Genomic DNA, 14735 nt, shown 5'->3' on the forward strand with positions numbered 1-14735 from the left:
AGAGACAAAAATCCTATATTTTATATTCGAGTGGCCATATGATGACATCACAATGTCCGGGTAGCCATATTGATGCATGATCCGATATCTACAACTCATCTACTTCCAGAATAGCTAATAAAATTTGGATTTGTTTGGGGTCCCGCCGCTACGGCAGGATTAGGATAGGCGAGATTTGGTGTCCCCATCATTGGCTAAGCATGAATTTATTTAGCTATATCATGGCTGGATTTGATCCCATCCAAAATGATCAAACAAGCCGTGCATCCTTTTTTACAATAGGCCCTAGTATTAATTCTAAAGACAGTTGTAGACATTTACTTTATGTACCACGCATTTTGCTGCGCCGCCACAGCTACTTTGATCGTTATAGTTAATCACATTATTATATCATTATATTTAACACCTCATCTTCAGTAATACTAACAAGTTGATTTCTTATTGTATTATTATCATCACACTTACCTTATATTTTACTTTACTACATAAATACGATATACATATAATAAAATATAATGTAATTGAAAAATTAGTACTAAGTACTAAGTACTAATGAAATTGGACAGATATTGTTAAAACTGTATTCAGAATTAAAAAAAGCTATCTAACGATACCAAACAATATAGTATTTGGTAAAATTTCATGTTGACCCTTTGACATTTATTGGTCACTTGACTTGTTTTATTGCTAAATAACTGTAACTATGACTTTTGTATATGGGTGCAATGGAATGATCAGTATTAATTTCTCTTTCCAATGACACCATGGATGACCATGTTTAGTGTGGATTGTTTTCAGCCATTTTGAAACCCAAAATGTTGGGTAACCCTTCCATTTTTATGTTTTTGATATACCAATGAATAACTGTGCTAAGTTTTAGAATGTTATCACAATTTGAAGGATTTGCATCAAATAAGCACCTTCACACGCCTACTATAACATATATTGCCTTTTATATCGGTAAAATATCATTTCCCTCAAGCAAAATATCATTCCCTCTGGGATGTCATATCTTAAATTTCACCTCTAAGCAGGCAATATCTGTATAATATTACACATGTAAATATGTGAATGTGATTGATTGAAACTTAAGTAGTGTTATTTTCATGTATTGTTCATGTCCCCGTCGTTAGACTTACTTAGACTTAGAACATTGGGCAGCAACATCTGATCTCCATCTCAATCGGTTTGGCAGTTGTGCCTTTGCATTCTCCCAGTTGAGGCCCATGTTACCAGATTTTTCGCCACTGTTCTCTTCCATGTAGTATCTGGTCTTCCTGGTTTCCTCTTACCACCATCTGGTATCCAATCAAGAGAGGTCTTTGGATGTCTGCCATCTTCTATTCTAAGGGTGTGGCCTAACAAACTTCAGACAATGGTGCTGAGTTGCCTCTGGTCTGTCCAGGTGATACCAAGCAGTTTTCTCTGGTGGAAGACATAGTTTGCGTGCTAAGTTTTCAGTAATCTTCCAAGTTTCACTCGTATATATAGCTACTGGTATAACTAGGGAGCTATAAAGGCCAATTTTGCTCTTTGGATTGATATTTTTTGTTGACCAGATTTTGTGCAGTCTTCGGAAAACACTATTTGCTTTCCTAGTCTATTTGTAATGTCAATTTGTGTATCTCCTTTGCTTGAGATGTTACTGCCTATGTAAGTAAAGCTTTGGACTTCTTTAGCGACTTGCATGTTGACTTCCACGGCGAGCGGTTGCTCTTTTACAGACATAACTTTGGTTTTTTTAGAACTAATCCGGAGGCCCAACAGGTCAGTCAACCGGGCAAAGTTCCTCTTGATTCCATAGGATGTATTTATGTACCGTATTTATTTACGCAATGGTAAGGAGAAATAATAAAGGTGAGAGTATGCAATCCTGGCGTACGGCTGAGACAATGTCAAAGAACTCTGTATGTCCAGTGCCTGTTTTAACGCATCAGCATGAATCTAGGTACAAGCTCTTAAAAATGTTGATGAATCTCTGTGGTATTCCATACAATTTGGCAATTGCCCAGACTGTTTCTCTATGTATGCTGTCGTCAAACTTAATGTATAGTTTTTGATTGAATTCCATATTCTGCGCGATAATGTTTCTGAGGGTCAGGATTTGTTCGCTGCATCATCTTCCACTACGAAATCCTGCTGGTTCCTCTCTTAACTGTGTATCCAGGGCATCGCTAAGTCTGTTTAGCAGGACAGCGCAGAATATTTTGCCTGGGACAGAAAGCAGTTTTATACCTCTTTAGTTATTGCAATTACTCTGGTCCCCCTTTTTAGGGAGTTTCTCCATCATCCCTTTGCATTGTTTCTTGAAAGCTAATAGATATTCAGATGATAGATTCTTTACCCATTTGCATTCAAGAATGCGACACAATCATAATTTTATGAAGAACAATATTTAAAACTTACTTCAAAAAGTAGAGTGGCATTTTTTGTAAAAAATATTTCTTGTTTTATGTAGTAATTCGACAGTTTCAGATGTATGTAGAACCAGATAACACTCCAGATGCATCAAGCAAAAAGATAACAGTAGCTACACCTAATGATGAGGAGCAAGTTCTACTTCCACTTGGAGAGACCACATTAACATCTAATTTAGGATTGCCTATTATTGTAGTATGCACCAAGGTAAGTCAAGATGAAGTTGCAATTAATTCTAATTTTTAACACACAAAATGACTGAAGACTGACAAAGTAAAAAAATATTTTGAAATTGTCCTGTCGCAATACGAGAGCCGCAACTGATGATGAGATGAAAGTAAATACAAACTTTACTTAATGATCTTGGAGTGTAAAAGTCTTGAAATAAATATACTATTCATCTTAATTCTGATCAATGATAACAACAGATTAGAAGTATACTCTACAATAATTAAAAACAATTGTCACAAATTAATAGTTTATTAACAAACCAACTGAAAACAACATTAACAACTTCATTGTTTACTACCAGCATATCATGTAAAATGATATGAATGACGGTCAAACGCATTGCCCAAGTTACCACAGGAAATGCATGTCAGAATAACTGCTTAAATCTTTACAAATGTCCCAGACCTCTTACTTTAGTAGGTTAAGGTCATTTGAAAAGGCCTGAATGGTAAAGTTGTGTGTTCTGCAAAACCAAAAATCCAACTTGGAATAAAAACAAAAACTCTTTATGAAAAAACCTTTTTGAAATAAAATATTACAATTTTTTCTGTCTGCCCTATATACAGTAATAGTGTAACTGATAGTTGATAATAGGATGATAATAACATTGTGTAAGCATTTTATTTATTTATTTTTAGTCTGATGCAGTGTCAAGTCTAGAGAAAGAATTTGATTACAAAATTGAACATTTTGATTACATTCAGCAGTTCATCAGAAAGTTCTGTCTATGTTGTATCCTTTTTGGTTCATATGTAAAATAAGAACTTCTCAGTCAAGAATAATGTATTTGCATGTTTTATGGAATTATAGTTTGAGCCTATTTTACACTATAAATGGATGTATTTTTTTTGGTATAATTTTATATAATATCCAAAGATTTTTTTCGGCACATAGTTTTATTTGTTGGCTTTGGTATTTTATAAATAAAAAATGAGAAATATAGAAAAGAAAGACTAGTGTTGCACGAAAGTTCTACATTGTTTTATTTTGCTTATGTGACTTTCGATCCTTTGTGAAGGAAAAAGAAAAAAAAAACAATAACTTTTTAGAGAAAATACCAAGTCTTCCCCAATTTTGAATGGATTCTTAGACTTCTTCTTTTAAGATTTGAGGCCATTTAAAACTTGACCTTTGACCTGATATAATATCCGATTCTTCAGAACTCGTAAACCGTACATCCTAGAAACATGATACTGTAATAGTGTCAAATACAAAAGTACTACTTTCTATTCATGTTTAATAGAAACATATGCATTTAACTCAATACTATAGGAGTAACTGGTTGTATCTTAATTCAACATTATAATACTTGGATCAGATTATAAACCAACCCTCCAGTAATGGTATGTTGCTCTTTGGTGAATCTAGCGCCATCCACTTTGTCGTATACACAAAATATGAAATATTCAATCTGGTGCCGGTCTGCCTATGATCAAGCTGGTTGTTTTTGGGCCAATGTCCTAATCAATTGCCTAAACATTCCAAGACCATCTGTTGAAGTCCATTAAAACATTGTTCTAATTATTCACGCATACCCCCCCCCCCCCTCATTTATTTTTTTGGGGATCGTCCCCTTATTTTCAATGCAAAACCCCATAATGTTTCATATGTATTTGCTGTACTATTGATTATGAGTATCTGCAGAAAAATGCGTGGAGATAGTAGATGGATAGGTAGATAAAATTGTATTCGTCATAAAATAAATTAAATTACATTATGAAAATTGTCTTCCTTGGCAAGAATATAAATATAACAAGAAATATTTCTTACAAAAAACTCTGCTCGCTTATTGAAAAATATTTTTTATTTCAAATGTTTTTGAATGTGTCATTTTATTGTCACATAATAGATAGTTATTTTACCTGAAAAAATGTAATTTAAAGCAACAAATACTTAAATTGTCTGTCAGACAATGGTTTTTGGGTTTCTTTTCATTTTTTATATGTGAATAAATATTACTTTTTTGTTACAGAAGTGAATACTCAATTTCTGTCACTTTAGTTAATTTTATTGCTAAGGTCAAATCTGGGGGTCACTTCATCACCCTCGATATTTCAATTGTGAAGTATCCTATTACAAACACAAACTTTAATGGACTGTTTCGATAATAATTCAATGAATATCTGACACTGACAGTGAATATAGGGATTTGTAATGTTAGCATGACATGTCCTAATAGACTCTTTCCCAGCCGTTTTTTGGGTCTACTGTAGCAGCTGGAATCAATAAATCATAGTGGAGTTTCCATTTTCACAAAACTGTCTGTCCTTAGAACTATAACTGCTGCTTGCTTTAGCTTCTGATTGAGTAGTCCTAATGGGACGTAGCGGGCTAGAGCAGCAGCGTGAAAAGACCATATATAAAATTTATTTAAAATACTTATAAAACAAATTACACAAAAATATTTATAAATACTGCACAGGTATGAATATTAAAGCCATCGGTATTACAAATCGTGAATTAACAATATGAATAGCATTTGGAACAAAAGATATAGTCTAAATCGTGAATTATTTGATCGTGGTGGTCTAACTCTCCCTGATCTATTTACAGTAAATTCATTTTGTAATGAGTGAGAACTGTTTCCCATAATTTTTGTGACTTTACTCAACGTTTGTTTTTCATAAACACCATCAACATCTTTAACAATTGAACCAATTATTCTAGAAGCTGTTTTGCACACTCTCCTTAGTCTAGTCTTATTCTTCTCTGTTAGATTCACAAACCATGCATACATGTTAAAACTAAAATAGATTGGATGACCGTTTCATAAAACAACTTAAGTGTGACATTACTAACTTTAAAAGTATTAAGTTTTCTTAACCAGTACAGCCTTTGATTCCCTTTTTTAACAATCTCATCAGTATTCTTATCAAATTTCAATATATCATCTATGAACGTGCCAAGATATTTATATTCATGGACACGTTCAATAACGTTCCCGTCAAGTTTTAAGCATCCCTTATCATTTTTTTTTCCTGAAATATTTATCTTAAAGTAATTTTCATCGCACCATGTAGTTAGCCTATCAAATTCATTATTATACACATGTTCAGTATTATCCCTCAAAAGACCAATCAATGCCATGTCATCTGCATATTTTACTATATGGCAGTTTGAATTAGCAGGGAGACAATCACTTGTGGTGCACCTGTATAATTATGCTCCAAATTGCTCTAAACAATTTAATATTACACTATGTATGGTAGTAAATATTTCCTTAAACAAAATAACAGACGGTGCTGCATTATTTTACATATCTGTAAAAGAAGAAAAGAATTGTGAATTACTCAAGAAATACCTTTTGCACAGAATATATGATTTTCCATTCAACACACCACCCTTAGTTGTTGAGAAGGAAGCCATTTTTATGTAATTCACAAGCATTGATAACCTATTCTGTTATAAGCTTATATTCCATGTTACAAAAGTAAATTGTATCTCAGAAATTGAAAACTATATATATTTATAAATAAATCTTCATTAGCTTATTTGTATGGTATGCAAATAGAAGAGAAACAGAAAAAAAAATATTAGTAAATTCCAAATTCCAAATAAGAGTTATGTTTACTGTAAATAATTAATAGAAAAATAATGCTTAAAAAAGAAAGATGTTTCGACTCCACTGGGTCATTCTCAAATACAATGAACAGAGAATTCTTTCCTGAATTTTAAGGATAAACACTAAAAAAGGGCAACAAACAACAGTAATGTGACGTGTCAGCGACCATGTTATGTCACTGTATAAACTATGCAACCTCCTCTGTTGTGTACCGCCATGGCCGGATCTACAAATACCATGTTGGGCCGCCAAATTAAAACAGGGTTTAGTCTCGGCAGGCAGTCAACCGTATCGAATGATCGCGTCGTTAAGTTTGAATTGAAAATACACCTATCCTTTGAACAGAATGATTTTTGTAAATCACGGTTTGGCTCAGTGAGTAAAACTCTGTGACAATTGATATCAATGCTTATAGTTGTTCGAGTTCGAATCCGTGATATGTGTAAATAATAAGTATCACCGCTTAAAGCAAAAAATCAAAACTAGACCACAAAACTATCAAAAAAGATACCAAACCTCACACACAAAATTGCAAAGTATAAAAAAAACCATTTAAATAAAAAAAAATGTAAATATATGAATAAACACACAAAACGATTCCAATATTGAACATAAAACTTAACAATTCGATTTATGTCCACTTTTTATGATTTTATCTATAGTGTATCAAGTAATTAATATACCACGAAAAACATTTTATACTTTTGCGCGCATCATCTAATTCACACAGCACAAATTTTCTTTAGCCTCTTTTATTTTCGTAAAGTCTTAACAGTCATAAGTATTGCTTTCATTTTTTAGCTTACATATATTTCAATGTGAAGGGATGGTGTGTAGCAAAATCAATGGCCATAAATAGTTTTTTAATTTTATTCTTGATACAATTTGTTTTTATTTTAATAATTTGTCAAAGTACTTTTATCAAGGTGCACTTTTATTAATACGAAGCGATCATTCGCTATGTTTGACTGGCTGCTGAGACTAAACACTGTTTTAAAAGTTGATGGCCCGGCATGGTGTTTGTAACTTTAACAACTCAAGAAACATGTAAAATTACTGTTATTTTTTGCCTTTTTTCTTGTGTTTATCCTTAAAATTCAGGAAAGTTATATAGCGTATTGTGTGCGGCCCCTCAATAAACATTAGTGTACCAAATGTGAGCACGTACCATTCAGCGTCTTCGAAGGAGATACGTAAAATTATGCGAAAAGATTAGTAGCATTAATATATAGATTCAGAATAAACAATGTGACTCTGTAAATCATTTTACAATGTATTAGACAAGGCCTTTTGTTATTTAATCTTTGACCCTGATTTGTGTATATAATTCGTTTTTGTTTGGACTTGAGAATGTCCACACTTTTTTAAGTGTTATTTTTCTATTAATTAAATTATAGTGCTTTTGAATGAATAGTGTGTACTGTACTACAAATTAGATTGTTTGTAGTAGTAATATATTGATTAGTTTTATAAATAGAATATCTAATTCTCTAAATTATGTTATTGTTGTATTCCAATGTGTCTATTACCACGTTCACATGGTTGGTTCACTTGCGAGCAGATGATCGTTCTGATCAAGTGCGGAAAATATTGTGAGGGGTCACCATTCATCTGGATGAGTTATAATACATTTAAAATAGTCTTTTTTTTACAAAAATTTTAGTAAATTACCCATGTTTTATGGTAGCAGGTCAACTCGGCTCTAAACCTTCAAGTCAACTCGGCCTCACGTCAACTAGGGCAAAAACTAATCGGTCAACTCAGCCCCATTCAAGTATGGAACGCAAAAAGTGCTATGTCTATTATTATTTAATATTATGATTATGACTACAGACACGCTTTTCAAAATGAAGAAATATAAAATATTCAAATAATAATAATAATAGTACGAATTTGTAACGCGCCAATTCCAGCAGTAAGTGATCAAAGGCGCGGTGTATGAGAGAGCTCAATCTGAAAGAAAAAGATGAGTTTTCAAGGCAGATTTAAAGGCGATTTATAAAAATATATCGTATATATATCATTGCTGATATGAATATGAAGTATGCCTACTTCGTCCGTGTTACAAAAACACATGCAGGTACTTTTAGTAAATTGAAGACATCACCATTTGGCCATAGAGCTATAAAATTAAAATAATTATTTTATACCTCCATGATTTGGCCAAACAATCGTACATATAATTTTTTCCATGATTTGAGAATAAATGCATGTTTTAAACCAGGCCATATACATGGCTGCAGTCGCGTGCTCAGATTTGACCATTCGATCGACAGTGAGCTTTAGATTCGTGTTGCACGCGACTAAAACGGGGAATACCTGGCAGTTGTGGATGATCGAAACAGCTTCCATAGGCGCAGATACGTTGGTTTTAGATGTTGTCGCCTAATGTATACACATTTCTGAAGAAATATCAAATGTAATAAATGAAAGTTGGTGAAATCATTTTCGTTGAAATTATTTTCGTTGCTGAACATATTATTTATTATACGGTCGTTGTTTGCCAAGGTGGTGCTAGCTGACCCAACAATGCACCTAAAATATTTGGTTTTTAATTAGCCTATTTCAAGCAAGTTTCCCTCCATATACTGTACTGCAACTGCTCCCTAAAAACAAAAATAATGGCGAGTATCAGACATGTGAACGAAGCTTATAGATGCTTTATATTGAATTTGTATACACATTAAATTTTTAAATAAATTATTTGCTATTGTGCAATTTTGTAATAGAACTAATAAAGCCTAATTAATGAATTTCAGACCATCAGGCTGGGATTCTTTGAAAAAGATTAGTATTTGCTATGAAAACATGACAAACATCAAGCCAGATGATCCATTTGAAGATGTGCTCAGTAAACCTCCTAATAGAAAGGTAATCTAACATAAACAAACTTAAAGGTCATTCGATAATATTATACATTTTACATACATTCAGTCACATTTTGTTTGTTTGTAATATGGATGCAATATTTTTACACAGTCAGCTGGAATCATGACATTTTTAGATTCAATATATTTGGCATAATAACATGGACCTATAAATGAACTTATAGGCCCATACTGTATATCATCATCCACATGATGACATAATAAATTACAAATGATTGAATGCTACCATAGTGGAATGGCACTCCAATATACTGTAGGGTTGGACAATTGGGTGGTATGGAGTACGATAGCATTTTGGAAGTTGTGTTGTTAATACTTGTTACTTTGGTCTATGTGTGAAATGGGTACTAGTTTACTTTTTTTAATGCTATTGGGAAATTTTATCCCAAATGGTGTTGTAAAATTTTAAATATTTTAAATAAATATTGAATGGACTGTTTTCATTTTTTTATTAGCCTTTTCAAGATTGTCGTGAAATTGTTGCTGAAGATGAACAATTGTTTTTGATTAGACAGCAAAATCTGTTAAGCAAAAATATTTCACAAATTAAAACAGCTGTAAGTTTCTTTATATTAAAAAATGTTTAATAATGTTAACTGACAGAAAACATACAAGGAGAACGTCCTTTTTACCCGGGTCATTATCATTCCGAGAACCATCGTATACACTTTCTAGAGGGGGAGCGAGCGAAGCGAGCTAACCCTCTAGTTATATTAAATGCTTTTTACTATAATTTTTTTATGAAACTAGTAAATCCCCAGGAAATAAAATTGTACATATTTTTTACATTTTTAAAATGTTATTTATTTGTTCTTTATACTGGGTGTAAATTAATTAAACATGTTTATGTTTTCTTGCGTAAAGGAATCACCCCAGCGCCCAAGCAAGACATCGGGATCACCGTCTGGAACTCCAGGAAGTACTAGCAAAGTTAAAGTTAGTCAAATAATTTTCTTTACATACATTGTCAGGTAATAGAACATTTTTTTACAGTATGCACATCTCTTGTTGTGGACAATCACAATGAAACATTCATGTGTGATTTTCTTCTGAATAATATGGATTTTACCCTTATTTGCATTATTCCACCAAATGACTAAGCAAGCAAGCTTAAATTCAATAAACTGCATTTATGGCATTGTTAATTTCAATTTTATTACCTTAGGTCTACATATCTCATGGGCATACCTAGGCCTGTTAAAAGCTTGTTTCATCACCCACGCACCACAGCTAGATGCAGTTGTGATATAAAAAACATTGTTTCTAAAATTCAAAATTCTAGATGATTATATAATAATAGTAATATCGGTAGGCTGAAAGTGCGTTTATGGGTGTAGCCAACAATGACAAAATACATAGGAGGCCTATGACAAAAAGGTGTGCAAACTACAATAAACTTTTCTTCTGATAAACATGCACAATTTTTAATTTTACAAAATAAAAATATCAGATGGGGTATAATTCATGTTTTTTTTTTTAACTTATTACTATTATTAACTAGAAAGCCACTCCGAGAGTGCATACCTCCGCCTACTGTAAAATTCTCCTACATAAGATTTCTCCGGTAAAACAAAAATAAATATATTTGTGTGTGTCTTAATGCTGTTTGTGATTTATGCTAATTTCACTACAAGCATGTGTATGCGAGTTTGGTGTAATGGTTATGTAACAAGCCTTTCAATTAACAATAGCTTCAGTTGACTAACAATAGAACAGCAACGCGAAAATCAAACGAGTGAATTTGAAAAGAAAATAGGTTTTTTAAACTACTGGCATCAAAAAACGTGAACATTAAATCAAATTATGTTTTAAAATTACAAATCACAAATTATAACTCTTGCCTCTTGTACAAAAATGAAGTTTTTTGGACAAGTAGTTCTCGAGAAAATGCAATTTCAGTATACTTGTTACTTTAAGACTGCTCGCCGGCTTTTGAAAAATTCTGTCCTATCAGGTCTGAAAAGTATACTAAAAAGTGGTCCAGAATTGGGACAATGGTCCCAAAATTTAATGGAATGGTCCTTGACCACATATCTATCTGTATATTCATTTTGGTAAAGATCTTGTAATTACTTTTTGAGTAATCCTGCTAACAAACAAATGAAAGCACTCGGAAACTGAGTGAAATACTTGGCAAAATATATCCACTGACTCGGAGCATGTTGAAAGATACATTTTTTTTTGCTTTAGGTATTAGCTTTACATTGTTAAAATCCTGCTGGGGTTAATAATTTGTTTAAATAATTTTTTGATACAAACAACTCCGGCATTGCAACAATGACCTTTCTAAAATCAAGATTTACCAGAATAATGATCGAGGAGTGTCTTGAAGCTGTACCGATTTGCGGCGCCTCTGCCTTAACCCATGTAGTAATATATCAATTTACCTGAAAATCAATAGGCATGTTCTGTAAGTATATACCTGATGAAATAAGGAAGGACACACGCTGGTGCTAACAAAACTAATTATCAACGTACAATAGTTTAATTTGAATAACAATAGAACACCAACGCGAAAAACAAACTGGTGAATTTGAAAAGAAATAGGTTTTTTAAAACTACTCGTCTCAAAAAACCTGTACATTAAATCAAATTATGTTTTGAAAATTACAAATCACAATTTATAACTCTTGCCTCTTGTCCAAAAATGAGTTTTTTTAGACAAGTAGTTGTCGAGAAAATGTAATTTCAGTACACTTTTTACTTTTAGACTGCCCTTTTAACACTAGCCGGACTGACAATAATATCATTTTTATTATTTGTGAAGTTATTAATAAACCAATTTTGTTGATTTTCAATAGGCATGGTCTGAAGGTATATACCTATCTACACCCAAAAATTTAGAACGATAACTTGAAAACTGTAGGCGCTATCGTGCTAACAAACAAACTAGCCTTCGCGCATAGCGCGATACTTGGCCAAATCAAAATTGGCCTCCTAAAGACACTTGACCTTGACCGATTTTAACCCGATCCAAGTTCAGTATATGTCATAAACCTCCCTTGTAACATAAAAATAGAGACATAATTTCTCTAGATTTAATTATAAATCAGCCGTATAATTTATATACTAAGAAATATACCTGAACACACAATACGAATAATAAAAAAAAAAAAATCTGATTTCGTGTCATTTCACAAGGTGAGACTTGACCTCGGTAACTTAAATGCTGTAGACACCAGCACAGACCACCGAGCCATACACAACTGCCTAACATGTGAAGAAAGATTCCTCTGTGTATTTACCATTGTGAGCGATAGAGCGATGACAAACACACACACAAACCGAACCGAACAATAGAACAGCACGCGGGAAAAACACACGGGTGAATTTGAAAAGAAATAGGTTTTTAAAACTATTCGCATCAAAAAACCTGTACATTAAATCTAATTATGTTTTAAAATTACAAATCACAAATTATAACACTTGCCTCTTGTACAAAAATGAAGTTTTTTGGACAAGTAGTTCTCGAGAAAATGCAATTTAAGTTTACTTGTTAATTTAAGACTGCTCACCGGCTTTTGATAATTCTGTCCTATCTTTTAACACTAGCAGGTCTGAAAATAATTTTTAAAAGTGGCCCAGAATTGGAACCGTGGTCCGGATTTTAACCAAAATTGGGCGGTGTCGTCCTTGCACCAGGTGACATGTATGGTAGTAATTTGGAGTCATTCGAATCAAAACTGTGAGCGCCAGAGTGATGACAAACAAACAAACAAACAAACACACAAACCAAACAGATCAACATACTTGGCCAATTTTCAATTTGGCCAAGTAACAAACAAACAAACATACATACAAACAAAGTGAATACTATACTTGGCAAAATTCTTTTTGCCAAGTAACAAACAAACAAACAAACACACGCTACCGATTACATATACCTCCTTGGCGGAGGTAAATAATCATCTATGTTGTATTTTAAGAATTATATTTTTGTCACATCTGTCTGTTAGTGATGAAAGGTATGGTATTTGCTCGGCTACATACACCTATGTGGGACTAGCTAGGCTAATGAGTTTGACATAGTTTTTAGGTGAATAAAAAAGACATAGAATGAAATATGAGTATGTCTTGTAATTTTTATTAGAATTTGATTATACAAAATAACACCATCGTTTTTATTCAAATAAACAATTGTGCCAATCCAAAAAAACATTTGCAAATGCTTCAAAATCTTGAGTATTTGAGCCACAGGTGGGTTAGTCAATGTAGCGTTCGTTATGGGAATGATGTCATTATTACCCACAACCTGTAGTCTGTAGCGGAAGTATGTCAAGTGTGTTAAGGCACAAAATTGGTATCACAATTGCGTTGGTATATAAAAATGTCTCCACTCAAGATTGGAACTAATTGTTTTTTTTTAAATTGAAGATTGTATTTAAGACAGGTAGTTCAATAGAAACAGGTTCTAATCACACTGAACACATTGTGTGATCGTTATTTATGTTTAACATAAAACCATAGTTATCAGCACGACAAACGCAACGTGCACATCATATGTTAGAATATTTCACATAGAAACAAGATTATGCCATTATAACCTGAAGAAAATAAAATGTTAGTGTTCTCTCTATTTTGTGTCTAAACAGTATACATAAGCATAGGTAAAATTACGGGACCAGTCTTTTACTCCAATTTTTAACATGACGTCATCAAAATGAAACACAAAGATAGCAATTTTGGAAGAAAAATAATCCGAGCAACACCATATTAACGTGTTGAGGAGATTTGGACACATAGAATATAGATGCGCACTCTTTTAAATGTGATGAACTATGACGCAAAATATGAAAATTTAAATTCAACTGACCATATGATGCTGTCACAACATCCAATACACAAAATGTTTACATGAATTTGGATCTACAATTCAAACATTTTAATAATGAGAATCACTTTTTATTCTGAGGAGTTATAACTTATTGACATTTACTTTAAATATAAAAATAAGTGACCCACATTATTCACACTTTTGAACATGTTGACGTCATCAAAATTAAAATGTTTGTAACTCCTACAAAAGATAATTGATTCTCGACATAATCCATGCATATTAATGTGACATAATTGTCTACTCTTTCATCTCTCTGGTGTCTTAACGACATAATTTAGATCACTCATCTTTGATTCAATTTCATATGGACCATGCAGTTGTGCTTGCATTAGGCTTTCCTGAATGGGAAACAACGGCAAAACTTTGTCCCCAGCTTTTTGCATTTTTATCATACCAAGTTTTCATCTTAGTTTATGCTTTTACCAAATTTACATTTGCGATTACAGTCGCCCTTTAGTTTATTCTTAAAGTCACATACATAATCAATAAATTAACATTTAGTTCCTTCCGGTACCACTTATCTTTCAGTAATTTTAGTGGTCCATGCACCAAGTGACCAAAAACCAACTAAAACGGGCTAAAACCAAATGTAGGCCTGACTAGCAATTGTTGATATTAAATATTAATGAAAATGCTTCGTTTCAATTTCGTCGTAAAAAAAAAAAAAAAATGTATTTAAATCAATATATCCCGTGTTAAAATCTCACAAAATAATACTACAATATTGCATAACAAGTATTTCTATATATTCTAAGTATTCTTGAAGCCTTAAGACTTTAGCTGCCAACCCAAATAGTAC

The 14735-nt window shown here is 32.6% G+C and overlaps 2 protein-coding genes across 2 annotated transcripts in view; one reads left to right on the forward strand and one right to left on the reverse strand.

Annotated features, from left to right (window-relative positions):
* LOC140057082 (enoyl-CoA delta isomerase 2-like) overlaps positions 1-14735 on the reverse strand; it is a 442575-nt gene that overhangs the window by 419242 nt on the left and 8598 nt on the right. The window lies entirely within an intron of this gene.
* LOC140057492 (cytoplasmic dynein 1 light intermediate chain 2-like) overlaps positions 1-14735 on the forward strand; it is a 33781-nt gene that overhangs the window by 15577 nt on the left and 3469 nt on the right. Inside the window, exons 5-10 of the mRNA XM_072103172.1 lie at positions 2459-2625; positions 3288-3381; positions 5886-6021; positions 8971-9082; positions 9555-9656; positions 9964-10035. Coding sequence (XP_071959273.1) covers positions 2459-2625; positions 3288-3381; positions 5886-6021; positions 8971-9082; positions 9555-9656; positions 9964-10035 — 683 coding nt within the window. The remainder of the gene's footprint in view (positions 1-2458; positions 2626-3287; positions 3382-5885; positions 6022-8970; positions 9083-9554; positions 9657-9963; positions 10036-14735) is intronic.

This window comes from Antedon mediterranea, chromosome 8 (genome assembly GCF_964355755.1).
Source record: "Antedon mediterranea chromosome 8, ecAntMedi1.1, whole genome shotgun sequence".
Taxonomy (NCBI): Eukaryota; Metazoa; Echinodermata; class Crinoidea; order Comatulida; family Antedonidae; genus Antedon; species Antedon mediterranea.